General features: G+C 47.3%; 1 protein-coding gene across 2 annotated transcripts in view; it reads left to right on the forward strand.

The window, feature by feature from the left end:
* The window catches only part of TMEM268 (transmembrane protein 268), a 37440-nt gene extending 24292 nt beyond the window's left edge, over positions 1-13148 (forward strand). For both annotated transcript variants that reach the window (XM_049637246.1, XM_049637239.1), the window contains 4 exons: positions 1589-1699; positions 4368-4448; positions 5391-5576; positions 8524-13148. In XM_049637246.1, the coding sequence (XP_049493203.1) occupies positions 1589-1699; positions 4368-4448; positions 5391-5576; positions 8524-8703 (558 nt within the window). In that variant the 3' untranslated portion in view covers positions 8704-13148. The remainder of the gene's footprint in view (positions 1-1588; positions 1700-4367; positions 4449-5390; positions 5577-8523) is intronic.
* Positions 13149-14474: the final 1326 nt, after the last annotated feature.

Raw genomic sequence — 14474 nt, forward strand, 5'->3', positions numbered from 1 at the left:
CGAGAGAGAGACAGAGCATGAGCAGGGGAGAGGCAGAGAGAGAGAGGGAGACACATATCCGAAGCAGGCTCCAGGCTCTGAGCTGTCAGCACAGAGCCCGATGCAGGGCTTGAACTCACAGACTATGAGATCGTGACCTGAGCTGAAGTCAGGTGCTTAACCGACTGAGCCACCAGGCGCCCCATCTCCGCTTTTGGAGATGAGGAAGTGGGGGCAGAGAAGTGGGATGTAGTTTGCCCAAGGTTGTACAGGGGGTGAGAGACAGAGCCAGGATTTGAACTCTTGGGTGATACAGGTTAGGGTGAATAACCCTTACTAACACTCTAGGCAAAACAAAATATAATCACCCTGTGTTTTGATAGTCATAGCATTCCTAGAAAATTCAGTATATTTTAGACCCATTTAAAAACAACAACAACAACAACGTAAGGGGCATGGGTTGGCTCAGTTGGTTAAGCATCTGACGCTTGATTTTGGCTCAGGTCATGATCTAATGGTTTGTGAGTTCGAGCCCCACATTGAGCTCTGTGCTGACAGCATGGAGCCTGCTTGGGATTCTCTCTCTTCCTCTCTCTCTGCCCCTCCCCCACTTGCTCTCTTTCTCTCAAAATAAATAAACGTAAACTTTCAAAAAAGAAAACAACACCGTAGGTTTACATGTCAAATAGAACCTGGTTGGCCGGTCAGAATTACAAGTAGCTTATTCACCTGTGTTCACATCTGGTGGGGAATGTGGAGTTTGGTTAGGCCGGGAGACCCCTCTTCCGATTGTGGGATTGTCTCTCATGGGACTTTGTCATCAGTGGAAGGCATCCCCAGTCCTTGTCCCTAAGTGCCAGCATTGCCTGTACCATCCCTGTGACAACCAAAGGGCTTTCTCACATTTCCAAAAGCTCTCTAAGGGAGTCCTTACACTCCTGGGGACCTTGACTGTCCTCCACTGGGCTGTCATCTGGTTGCCTCTCTAAATCCTTAGAGAGTCTCTTCTCCAAACCAGCACTTTGGTCTTGACACGCTTCTTCCTCCTCCTTCCCCCTCCCCCGGGCTGCTTAACATCTGCTTAGTCAACTCGATCCATGGCGCCAGATTGGCTTGGGTAGGAAAAGAGGGAGCTGGATTCCCAGAGTCCCCTTCCGAGGGCCAGGCACTCTTCACAATAAGCGCTCAAACCCATCCACCCCACCGCCAGCAGATATCTCTGTCAGCACAGCGGACGGTGTCCCAGGCACTGGATTAAGTGTTCCACACACACAGTCCCAGTTCAGCCTCACCATGTTCCTAGGAGGCAGGGACATTGTCCGTATTCTACAGCTGAAGAAAGCAGGACTCAGGGAAGGAGCGTCACTTGTCCAGGGCCACCCAGCTGGGAAGTAGCAGGTCTGGGCTTCTACCCAGAGCTGTCTGACACTATTGAACTTATTGGCTGCAAACCCCACAACCCCATTTTATAGGGGGAGCAATGGATGTGTCTCGATGCCAGGATTGCCCCCATGGTATCTAGAGGCGGGACAGCTGCTAGAGGTGGGTGTGGCTCAGGGCCTGAGAGCTCCCTGGAGATCTGACCGTGAGCCTGGCGTTTGTCTTCTAGGCCAACACCAACACGGACCTTAGGCTGGCGGCTGCCAATGGAGCCCTCCTGAGGCACCGGGTGCTGCTGGGGGTGACGGACACGGTGGAAGGCTGCCAGAGTGTGATTCAGGTACTGTGTCTGGCAGTGACCTCTGCTTGGGGGCCCACGTGAGGGCTGGGTTGGTGGGGGACAGGGCCCCATGTTCCCCTGGGCGGCGTGGTGTCTCAGAGTCTGCTAATGGGATGAGCGTGGCCAGCCCTGCCCTTTGTCCCTGCGTCAGCACTTTGTCCTGGAGACTCATCTCTGGGTGGTGGCCTGCAGCCTAGAACCTGCATGGGGCAGGACTGTCTCAGCCACACTCCTCATTCAGCATTTATTCAGCAAACAGAGGGGGCCTCTTCTGTGCCAGGCCGCTGCCTGGGCGCTAAGGAGCCCATGCACGGTTCCTGGAGAGGCAGGCCAGACCCTGAGGCCTTGTCCACTTGGCTCGGTCATTTTTCTTTGGCCCAGGCTCCCTGGGTAGACCTTAGGTGACTAGTAAGAGGTCACACGGTGGGTCTGGGACATAGCTGGGGCCCAGGTCTCCTGGTCCTGGCTGGCCTCTGCCCAGTGGGATTGATAGATCTCCTCAGTGCTACCTCTGCATTCTCACTGGTCCCCCTCGCCTAGTTGGAGTTCAGGACGGGGCGTGAGGGCGGGACCTGGGAATAAGCTCCTTGTGCACATGACCTGTTCATCCTACAAATATTTATCGAGAACCTAGTATGTTGTCAGGCCCTGTTCCAGGTCCTGAGGCTGCAGCAGAGAACAGACAAGCGCGGATCCCTGTGTCATGGGCCCCGCACACCTGAGATGGTGTAGGATACAAGGGATCTTGCCTGACACCAGGTGTGGGGGGGTGGTGGTGAACTCAGTGACATCACAGGACTTCTGGCAGTTCAAGTGTGACATCATAGACTGGGAGCTCCTGGAATCTGGGGGTCTTCAATTTGTCCGTGAATCCTCTTAGATTGACACATAGGAGTGACTTGGAAAGTGTTAGCTGAATGTATGGATGGATGAGTAGTGAATAGACACATCTTTCAAAATAATTGGGGACATCTTTTAAAATAAATAATTTAAAAAATAATTTCAGTCTCAAAGTACTGTGGTATCTTAGGATGAGGGATGTTAGACACCCAGGTGTCCTCGGTGAGTAATGGATGGGGGTAAAGATAAGACAAGTGTAGCCATGAACTGGGGTGTCTGGGTGGCTTGGTCGGCTAAGTGTCTGTCTATTGATTTTGGCTCAGGTTCGTGAGATCAAGCCCCACATCACTCTGTGCTGACAGCTTGGAGCCTGCTTGGGATTCTCTCTCTCTCTCCCTCTCTAGGCACCCCCGTACTCTTGTGCTTTCTCTCTCTCAAATAAATAAATAAAACATTAAAAAAAATAAAAAGAGTAGGCATAAACTGAGAACCACTGATCCACCCAAGATGATGGGCAGCTGGAAGTTAATTATTTCATTAAAAAATTAAAAAAAAATTTTTTTAACATTTATTTATTATTGAGAGACACAGAGAGAGTATAAGCAGGGGAGGGGCTGAGAGACGGGGAGACACAGAATCCAAAGCAGGCTCCAGGCTCCAGGCTCTGAGCTGTCAGCACAGAGCCCGACGTGGGGCGCAAACTCACAAACCGCTCGATCATGACCTGAGCCAAAGTCGGACACTCAACTGACGGAGCCACCCAGGCGCCCCAATTAAAAAAAAAAAATGATTATTTTATCTTGAGAGAGAGACAGAGCATGAGCGGGGGAGGGGCAGAGAGAGGGAGACACAGAATCCGAAGCAGGCTCCAGGCTCTGAGACGTCAGCACAGACCCTGGTGCGGGGCTGGAACTCATGAACCGTGCAATCATGACCTGAGCCGAAGTCAGAGGCTTAACCGACTGAGCCACTCAGGTGCCCCATCATTTGCTCCACCTTTGTATCTGTTTGGAAGTTTTCATAATAAAAGGCAAAAAAGAAATTCATTTTGAAAAGCATCCCTTGATGTTAAGAAAGTGGAGAGACTCGTTGGCAAGGTGATGTGACCTTGGGTCTCACAGGTCAGTCACTGGGAGGAAGGAGGTCTGGGATTCAGAGGAAGTGGTCAGTGGCTGGAGGCATTGAGGCAGGGACTACGAGCTTCTTGCAGAACTTCAGTTGTGATGTTGGCAGGTATGGAGTCCACAAGATATCGTAAGTGAACTTGGAGGGTTTTGGCTTGGCTGTGTTACACTTGACCTTCTGAGGACTGTTGAGGTTGAGGAGGAAGGGGAGATAATGGTGAAGTAATTTTTACCCTGCCCCCCTCCTCCCAGAGCACCCCAGTTGGATTTCCTCCCCCTTGGCCTTGAGCAGTGGGGGTGGGTGACTGAAGGGTTTCACTCCTTTCTATGTGGGGTTCCAGACAGCAAGGCCCCCCGGCCCCTGAGGATGAAGGTGGTAGCTCCAGGTGGAAACGCGATGTCTGGGATGCTTTGGCATCTCTGTGGGATGCTCAGTGGCTTGTAGGAAATGGAGCTGCAGCCATTTTGAACAGGGTTTGACATTTTCCAAATGTGCACACAAAGCCATCTTTCTCCCAGCTGTACAAAGGAGACTTCGCTAGTCTGAGGAGAGAGCAGAATGGCACGTTCCCGCCAGAGAACATGCTTGTCCTCAGAAGGGCCGAACTCCAGCAAGGAGGCAGGAGGTGGAAGATAGTGTCAGGGATGGAGAGTTCAGGGTCGGGCTGGCTTTGAGCCTCAGCGGTCATGGCTTCTCTCCCCAGCTCTGGTTCGTCTACTTCGACCTGGAGAACTGTGTGCAGTTTTTGTCTGACCACATTCAAGAGATGAAGACTAGCCAAGAGGTAAGAGGCCTCAAGTGAAAAAGCAAACACACAAAAATAAACCAGGAGGCCACATTGTGTAGATTGCATTTCCTCAGTGTTGGAAAAATGCCTAAGGAAAAGTTACTTGGAAGGAAGAACACTCATGTGGAATCAGTGGTTGTTTTTGCTTAGGGAATTATTACTTTTTAACTAGATTTCAATTAGTCTCCTTTTCAGCTAATTGCACTTTCTACATTTCCTAGAGTGAGCATATATATTTATTAATAATATAGCAATTAGATTAACAATAAATGGTAATAACAATAATACTAATAAAGGTTCTGGCAGTGGGAACCTTGGGGAAAGTACCAGGTATTTAGACGACTTTCCCATGTTCAAAATGCCTTCCTATCATTTGTGATCAGGGCGTTCTTGCTCTGATCTGACACATGAGGAAACCGAGGCTCTGAGAAGTCCTGTCGCTGCCTGAATGCAGTCACGGGGCCAGTTGGTGATGCCCAGTTTGGAGCGCAGCCTTCCCGTCTCAGAGCCCTGTGCTCCTTCCCTGGGATCAGCCTTGCCTGGAGCCCTGGCAGTGCTGGTCTTGAAGTCAGAATTGTGGTGTAGCCCAATCCCAGCCCACTTGTTCCTGTGTGGCTTTGGGCAAGGCCTTTGGGCTGCACTTGACTCATCTGTAACATGTGGATAAAGATACCCATGACCCAGGATGCTTTGAAAGCAAATGAGAGCATGGAAAGAAAAATGCTTTCAAAGCTATTAAAGACTGTAGGGAACTTTGTAGGTAATTATCTGATATGTCGAATGTGGCTCAGTTCCAGATACTCCTGAGGTCAACATCTGAGTCTGTAGATGAATCCATCCGTCCTCTGTGGGGTCTATACAGCTCAGTGAGTGACCCAACCTCCTACATACCACCCAACTCCGGACATCATCCAAGCTCTGTCTCTCTTTCTTCTGCAGTCCTTGCTGAGAAGCAGATTGAGCCAGCTGTGTGTTGTCATGGAAACAGGAGTGAGCCCTGAGACAGCAGAGGGGCCTGAGGACCTGTTGGAGGAAGCCCCTCTCCTGCCCAGCAGTCCTCATTCGGAGGAGAGGCCACTCCTGCAGACTGAGCTTCGCCAGCTCGTGCCTGAGGCTGAGCCAGAGGTAAGGGGCACTTGGGCCCGTCAGGGCCACCGTCCCTCACAGGGTATTTGTGTGGAGTCCGTGTGGAGCTTCAAGTTGTAAATCCCAGGGAAGATGGCTTCACTGAGTAGGTAGAGGCCATACGTATCTTTTAGCTTACTAGTTTTCAATATATGTTTTCCTTACTGTAGCATTTTTTTAAGTTTATTTTTTGAGAGAGAAAGAGAGCATGCACATACAAGCGGGGGAGGGGCAGAGAGAGAGGGGAACCAAGGATCCAAAGGAGGCTCTGCGCTGACAGCAGAGAGCCTGATGTGGGGCTTGAACCTATGAACTGTGAGATCATTACCTGAGCTGGAGTTGATGCTTAACCAACTGAGCCACCCAGGTGTCCCTCCTTACTCTAGCATTTGAAAAAATAATTTATAGGAATCATTTTCTGCTTACTGGGTTCCGCCCCCATCTTTTAATATCTTGGGTATTCTTTTTGGTAGCTCCATGGAATGTCTGGTTGTTGCATGTTGATCGGTTGGTCATAGCCTACCTAGCCATAAACATGTTAATGAGTATTCAGGTCATTTTTTAAATCTATTTTTCAATCAGTCTGGCATCTATCCATCCATTTACTTAAATTGCAGTTGGATGTGTAACTCTTATAGGCATCTCTCTTGAATTCCAGTGCCCCTAGCCCGAGTTCTATCGGGCCCTGCCACCCAAGCTGTCGGTTCGATATGACCAGAAATCTGATAGTGTGGTTTTCAGCTTGTGTCCTCCATGAGGTTGGACCCACTGGCTGGGAGACATGCAGAGAGGGGTGACCTCAGGCATGCTGTGATGCAGGGAAGCACCTGAATTTTCTTTTCAGGGAAAGATTAAAGGTGCAAACCAGCCCAGACTTTCCCTTTTGCATCGGTGGGGAGTAGGGGGACTGGCAAATGGGACTCAAGAGAGAGAATGATAAATATATTAATGTCTTCACTTGAATCCCATTGACTTTTTTTTAGAGCAGAAAAGGTTGATAAGGTCATGTACTTTACTGTGGCATGCCTGGGTTTATATGACATAGCCTGTTAAATCTGATGGGTCTTTTAAATTATTTTTCCAAATTGATTCGAACGAGTAGTAATACAATTTCCTGTCATGAATATCAAGCGTGTGTGCACATGTTTTTAAAGTAGCTACCTTTTGTAACTTGGCTAGGGAAAATATAATCAGTGCCCAAGTCTCAGCATGGGCCAGATAGACCATCATATTTCAATAGGAAACCAACGCCTGTGAAAGATAGGGAAATAGTTATAATCACCTCTTAAATTTTAACAGATTTCTTATTATGCATAAAACCCTTTAGCATACCCTGTGAGGCGTGGATTATGTTTCCTCTTCCTGGTCGGGTGAAATGGGCTTCCAAAAGGTCATCTGACCTGCCCCAGGTCACCGAGCAAGGGAGAATGTGGCAAAGCCAAGGGCAGAAGCCAGCCCTCCTAATTCTAAGTACAATTTTCTTGCCGCGGTTCTTTGCTCCTTATGCTGTTGATTTTAGAGTAGATTGGCAAGGAGACCAATCTGAATTAGGGAGTGGCAGACTATTTGAGGTTTTCAGTATTTTCTAGCACCAAGGATGACTCAAAGGAAACACCAGGAACACTAGGTGGGGGGCTTTCTATCAATTAGTCCATTTAATTCTCACTCCAGCTCCCCCAAACAGGTGCTGTGATTTTCCCTCCTTTCCTGTTGAAGAAAAAGGCTCGGCAAGGCAAAGGACTTGTTCAGGGTCCATCGTCGGGGGCTAGGCTCAAATTCCCACTCGGTCCTTTTGATTTGAGAGCCTGTTCTTAATCACTAGCTCTACTGACACGAATAGCCTTGATGTGACTCATACCTTACTTTATTACATGCTGACCGCTCATGGAGATTGTGTAAGCCTTCGGTGTCGCACCTACAGGACGGAAGCATTTCCCCTGGAATCCCAGCTGCCAGTCCAATTAATGGAACTTTGGAGACAAATGTGTTAATAAGAGCATGCATTAAATCCAATTTTTTAAATTCTTTTTTTCTTTTTTACTGTTTAAGTTTTTTTCATTACAGAAAATATAAATAGATATAGATATAGATAAAGATATAGATATAGATATGGATATAGATATGGATATAGATATAATAGAAAGTTTGCCCCCTTAACCATTTTTAAGCGTACGATTCAGGGGCCTTAAGTACATTCGTATTGTCGTGTAACCAACACCGTCAAACATCTCCAGAACGTTTTCATTTTCCCCAACTGAAACTCCGTATCCACAAAATGCGAACTCCCCCTCTCCCCCCTTCCCCAGCCCCTGGAAATCACCGTGCTACTTTCTGTCTCTATGAATGCACTACTCTATATGCCTCATGTAAGTATTTGCCTTTATGTGATAAATCTGCTTTTTAAAAGCAAACTCTTCATATAGTAGGAGTACTTGTCTAAAGAAAGCCAGCAGGTGCCTTGTAGGAATTGAAGAATCCTGCCGTCATGGGGATGATCCCCTAACCCCATCCTCATTTACTAGTGATTTTCAAGTGCATTACTTTGACCTCATGGGTTTTATAGTCTCACCGACATTTGAAACTGGAACCAGTGTGTGTGTGTGTGTGTGTGTGTGTGTGTGTGTGTGTGTGTGTATGTGTATGTGACCGGTTGCTATAAATCAGTGGTAATGTCTCTAGTGCTTTGGCACTCCAGAGCTTTTTTGTTCAGTTAGGTCACCTACTTTGGAGGTAAGGAAGCTGAGGCTGCAGGAACCCCACGGGGTGAGCTGCAAAGCTGGGGTTCCAGACCAGGCCACGCATCTCCCAAGAGCCCCAGGTGAGGACCTGGCGGGGTTCTTCCCAGTGAGCATCACTGCTGGTCCAGGGGTGTGAGGACCACTTGGCTTTCCCCTCGTACATTAGATGCTTCTCTGTGGCCTTCACTCTGCTTCCCTGCCTCTTCCAGGAAATGGCCCAGCAGCTGTTGGCAGTATTTGGCGGCTACTATATCCGGCTCCTGGTGACCTCGCAGCTTCCCCAGGCAGTGGGGACACGACATACGGACTCGCCAAGGATTCCGTGCCCCTGCCAGCTCATAGAAGCCCACATCCTGGGTACTGGGTGCTGCCCATTCCTGGCCAGGTGACCTAGGGAGGAAGGTACTCCGCTTCCTGCGAGACTGAAGGTCCTCAGGAAGGCTCAGGAGCGCCAGGCGGCTGACGGTGAGCCCCAGGGGAGGAGAGAAGCATCTGGGACCACTCAGAAGACTGTCAGTCATGTCAGAGCATGGGTATCGTGCTTGCTTCAGGACTCTGCACAGGAATACCTATCCACATCCCATGCTGACGCCTGGCCCTTTCAGAAGCTGATGGTTGCCAAGCTGGTCCCACTCCAAACCAGTCTCTATGCTGCTTAGAACCATGGGCATGGATGGAAGGCCTCTCCCATGCCCTTCATTGTCTGGAGAGCCCAGAAAATGTGAAGATGCCCCTACTGGGCCAACCATGTGTCCAGAGCTCAGTCTCAGGTGATGGTCCTGTCCTCAGCTCCTTCATGTCAGACAGGAAAACTGAACCTCAAAGAGGACTCTGCTCTTTGTAGCATTGTCTCGGGCCTCCAGAATTCCTAATTGGAAGGAAAGAAGTCAATTCTCAGAACGTTCTCCATTTGTAAGTTTCTCATGCCCTTTGTTTTATGACAAACAATGGCCCTGTGTTGTCTGCTAGCACACAGACTTCTAGGAGGCAGAAGAGAGAAACCAGTGGCACGTAACTGATAATGGGACTGTTTGGGAAAGATTGATTCTGTCTGATTTGAGGATGTATTTCGTTTAAAGGCATGCATGCCTGTGGTTGTGGTTTTATACTCCAGACCGAGAGCAGCAGTCCTGTTTTCTGACGCTAATCTGTCACTCATGACGTTCCATGAAGAGGTCAGGGGTTTTCAGGTTCTCTGCTCCTGAGCAAGTTTGAAGACCAATTATTCCATAGGCCCAAATCCAAAAGACCTGGCCTGGCATTTAAGGGCTCCCCAGCCTGCAGGACCCAGCCCGCATCTGTGATTTTGGCTTCATCTCCCACAAAACTTCTTCATAAGTTGAAACTCTTTCCTGGACTAATGTACCTACTCGATCTCATCCTTTGAACTCCTATGCATGCTTCAAAGCCCAGCTTTACTTACCTCTCCTTCAGGAAGCCTTTCAATATAGAACATGCCCTGCTTCTCTGCCTCCTTTAAATTCTTAATGTAGCTCCTGCCTTTATTGATGTTTTACGTTATCAATTCTGTTTTCCTGTGCACATGCACATTTTTCTAGCTAGACTCAATTTCTGAGGGACAAAATTCTCACCTTATAATTTTTGTGCATGGCCTAGACCTGCTGAGGGGAAAACAGACCAACCCAGTGGATTGAGGGTTTTGTCATCTCTAGAGTAGCCTTTGCAGATTGCTCTCTATGCTCCGTTGAATGAGGTTGGCATAGACCTGGGTTCTGGTCCTGCTGCTGACATTTCTAGGTGTGTGTCTTTTGGCCAGTCCTCAGTTTACTCATCTTTATATAAATGAATACATAATGGGTAGTTGGATGATTGTCAGCTTCCCTTCCAAAGCTGAAGTTCTGGCTTTTTCTGTTCCAGTCTAGCCCTTGGCCTATCTGTTATGCCTTTATCCACATGTAGAAGGGTCCTCCAGCCTTACGTGACTGAGGTGTCCCAGACCTGTCGGACCTGCGGACGGAACACTGGCCTAGTTAGCAGGAGACCTGGATTCTTGTCCCAGATATGCTGCTTCCTTAGAAGCATGACCTTGGCCAGGTCATGTAACCTCTCTTGAGTGTCCGTTTACTTCTTTCTAAATGGATCTGGTGAACACGAAATGTAATCCTGTGGGTGACTTACTGTGTAAGAGGCCAGTCTGACTGTTTGCTTTCTCTGGGCCCAGAGAAGACAAATCGTGTACATAGACCCACCCCAGGAAATGGCTACCTTAGGCATTTCTCTTTAGCCAGCTCTCAGGGCCGCTGTGCTCCATCAGAGTAATTCATGAAGGCAGTCACTGTCTCGCTCCCCTGCCACAGAAGGAATGTAGGCTGTGAATGGGCTCCGTAGAAGCCCGTATTTATCATCCAACCGGAAACCCTGGTAAGTATAGTAACAGAATAAACATGTCTGTGTTAAATGATGAAAGGCTAATGTCCAGACGCTCCTTGAGGTGTTCTTCCCTGCCTTTTCCTGAGTTTCTGGTGGTCTCACCTAGTGGGCAGAGCATTCACGTGTGCCCCCCCAGGCGTTTTCTTTGCCTTCGCCACTGGCTCTCCTCCTTTAGAAAATTCTGTGATCTCTGTCTTGCCTACTTCACAGGGTCGTGCGAAGCTCAGAACTCATACCTGGACACGCACCCTGCTTTAAGGCTCTGTGTTGAGGACGGGCACGGAGACAGTGCAGATGGTGGGTGCGGAGGGAGGGGCTCAGAGCCTGGATTCTGGAGTTCCTCCGATCCAGGTTCCGCTCCTCGGAGCAGCGTCCCTTGCCACCCTGGGGTGTCACTCCTCGTGCACGGAATGAGGATTTAGCATACGCAACCGGCAGGTATTGTGAAAATGAGATAATATAAAGAATGGAAAGTACTTGCAACTTGGAGCTACAGGCTTGAGTCAGAGCACAATAAATTGTTGCTGGTTTTTTTGTTTTGTTTTGTTTTGTTTTGTTTTGTTTTGATCTCTCACTATGGCTTCTACACCGTAGGAGCCCAGTGTACGTGTTTGCTGATGTAGTAGGTCATTAACAGTTCACGTTGATTCAGTCTGCCTCAGACGGCATTACTCCAGCACCACGGGGTGTGTTTATGGGAATAAAGATTCTAGTCAAACCTCTCTGAAATTCAGTCCCTGGAGACAGTGTGGCAGGGAGGTTAAGAGCAAGCTGGTCACTTTGGGCCAGATGCTTACCCTCTCTTTTCCTCCTGTATCTCCATTTCCTCACCCATAAGGGGGTGTGTGATGATAAGGGGGGTTGGCTGAGGCGTTGCATGGGAAGTACAAGGTCTGGTCTGTCGTAGGGTCCAAAGCCAGGGCTCCATCGACGACAGCATTTCTCAGCTGCTCCGTGCTGTTTGCTAGCTGAGTCCGTTTGTGCAGGCTTTGACCTGTGTTGTTCACATCTGTATCCTCACTGATTGGGGTTGGTTTGTCTGTCAGTGACCAAGAGTGGCAAACCTCCAACTATGATTATGGATCTTCTGTTTTTCCTTTTACTTCTGACACATTTTTGTATTGCATAGCTTTGATGTAATTCACATAGCAGAAAACATACCACTTTAAAGTATACAGTTCAGTGGTTTTCAGTGTATTCGTAGGATTGCATGACCTTTACTGCTGTTTAATTGTAGACCACTTTCATAACCTTTCCCCCTCCCCCGCAAAAAAACCCATCCCCATTAGCAGTCACTCTCGATCCCCCCACTCTCCTCAGCCCTGACAACCACTGACCTGCTTTCTATCTCTGGATTTTCCCCTTCTGGACATTTTATGTAAACGGAATCCTACAGTATGTGGCCTTTTGTGTCTGGCTTTTCTAACATTTGCACAATATTTTCAAGATTCATCCATGTTGGAGCACATATCATGATTTTATTTTTTAGTATTAATGATCAATTCCTTCTTATTCCGGAATAATATTCCATGACATGGATGTATCCCGTTCTGTTTATATTTCTTCAGCTGGGTTGTTTCTACTTTTTGGTTTTGTGAATGATGCTGCTATGAACAATTACATACACGTCTTTGTGTGAACGTATCTCTTAGTTCACTTCCGACAAGTTTTGCTCTATTATGACATGCACACGAATACAGAATTGTTAAAACTTCCAGATGGGTTGAAACCCTTTCATCTTTATGGAATGTCTCTTCTTATCTCTATTAGATTATTGCCTTAAAATCTACTTTGATACATTAGCTTTCTTTGGATTAGTGATTACCCAGTATATCTTTGTTCAGATTTTTACTTTCAACTTATCTGCATCTCTGTATTGATGGTGCCCCTCTTATGGGCATGTGTGATTAAAAAAAATCTGGGGGCTCCTGGGTGGCTCAGTTGGTTTGGCATCCGACTTCAGCTTAGGTCAGAGCCTGGAACCTTCTTCAGATTCTGTGTCTCCCTCTCTCTGCCCCTCCCCTGCTTGCATGCACACACTCTCTCTCTCAAAACTAAATAAACATTAAAAAATTAAAAAAAAAAATCTGTTCTCTGCTTTTTCACTGGAGCATTTCCTATGCTATGTCTAATGCATTTGCTGATGTATTAGATAGATCTGGGCTTACTGGTATCATCTTATAGTTTATTTTCCATTGGTTCTTTTTTTTTCTGTTTTTTTTTCTCTTTTTTTTTGTCTCCTTTTGCACTGAGATTTTTTTTCTTTCATAATCTCTCCTCTAGTAGCCTAGGACGTATGTATTCTGTGCTTTAAGTGGTCACTGCAGTTAGGCACGTGTCCTTGACTTATTCGAGTCCAAGAGAGTACTTTCGCCACTTTCTGGACAATCCAAAGACCTTAGAACCCTTTCGCCGTTCTGCCTCTTGTGCATTGTCATCATGGGTTTCAATTCTCTCTGTATTTTATTTTATTTTAAAGTTTTATTTAAGTAATCTCTACACCCCATGTGGGGCTCGAACCCATGACCCCGAGACCAAGAGTCACACAACACACTCCTCCGACTGAACCGGCCCTTCTCTCTATTTTAAACCACAACAGGCATTATTTTTTTAATTTGTTTTAATGCTTATTTATTAATTTTTTTTTTTTTTGAGAGAGAGACAGAGTATGAGCAGGGGAGGGGCAGAGAGAGAGGGAGACAGAATCTGAAGCAGGCTCCAGGCTCTGAGCTGTGAACACAGAGCCTATTGCAGGGCTCGAATGCACAAAGCATGAGATCATGACCTGAGCCAAAGTTGGATGCGTAACCAACTGAGCCACCCAGGCACCCCCACAACAGGCATTATTATCAGTGCTTTATGCAGCCAGTATTCATTTAGATCTATCTACACTTCGATCTATCTACACGTATGCTTTCTATTATTCTTTATTTGTTACCTCTTTATTACTTTTTGTGTCTGCCTGCATTTCTGCACATTTACTGTGAATATTCCCCTTTTCCTGGAACTAACCTTTGGCATTTCCTTTAGTATAGCATAGTACCGAGCGCATTTGGAAGTACTGTCAGCACTTTCCTTCCAATACCAATCCTCTGGTGACAGATGGAGCTTTTGTTGGCCGGAAAGCCTCTGTGTTGTTTTGAATTCTGAAAGGTATTTTTGGTCTGTCAAGAATCCTAGGGCACTACAGTTAATTTTCTTTAAAACTTTGGAAGACATCCTTGGCTTTCATTGTTTTCTGTTTGCAGAGTCAGCTCTCAGTCCCTTGGCTGTGATGGCTATCTCTGCTGTGGGCTTGCGGTGTGTGTGTTGATGTCTCCTGGTGTCGCTTCCTTTATGCTTCTCCTGCTGGGGGGCTCCCAGTGCGTCTTGATTCTGTGACACGGCTTCTTTCAATGTAGCCTCCGGCCTCCTCTCTCCCCTCTCCTTCTGAGGCTCTAACGACAGGCTTGCGAACACCTTTTCGCTGCATTTTTGTGGCCCTCTGTGTTTCGTGTTCTTCTGGTTCTTCCTGATTCAGTCTGAAGGTTTCCTACACATTCTGCTTCATGACTCTTGCCCTTATTTGTGTCTAGTTGATTGTTAATCCTCTCCACAGAGTTCTTAATTTCAGCTCCAGTCCTAAAAATTTTTAATTGACTTTTTAAAATACAGGTTACAGTTTTCAGCTGAAACGATCCATTTTCCTGTCATCACTTTTCTTCGGTGTTCTAAAGTGGATGTTTGCTGACTCCAGTTTCTGGTTCTTCTGTTAGATTGGTTTTCTTTT

The sequence above is a fragment of the Panthera uncia genome, chromosome D4 (genome assembly GCF_023721935.1).
Source record: "Panthera uncia isolate 11264 chromosome D4, Puncia_PCG_1.0, whole genome shotgun sequence".
Taxonomy (NCBI): domain Eukaryota; kingdom Metazoa; phylum Chordata; class Mammalia; order Carnivora; family Felidae; genus Panthera; species Panthera uncia.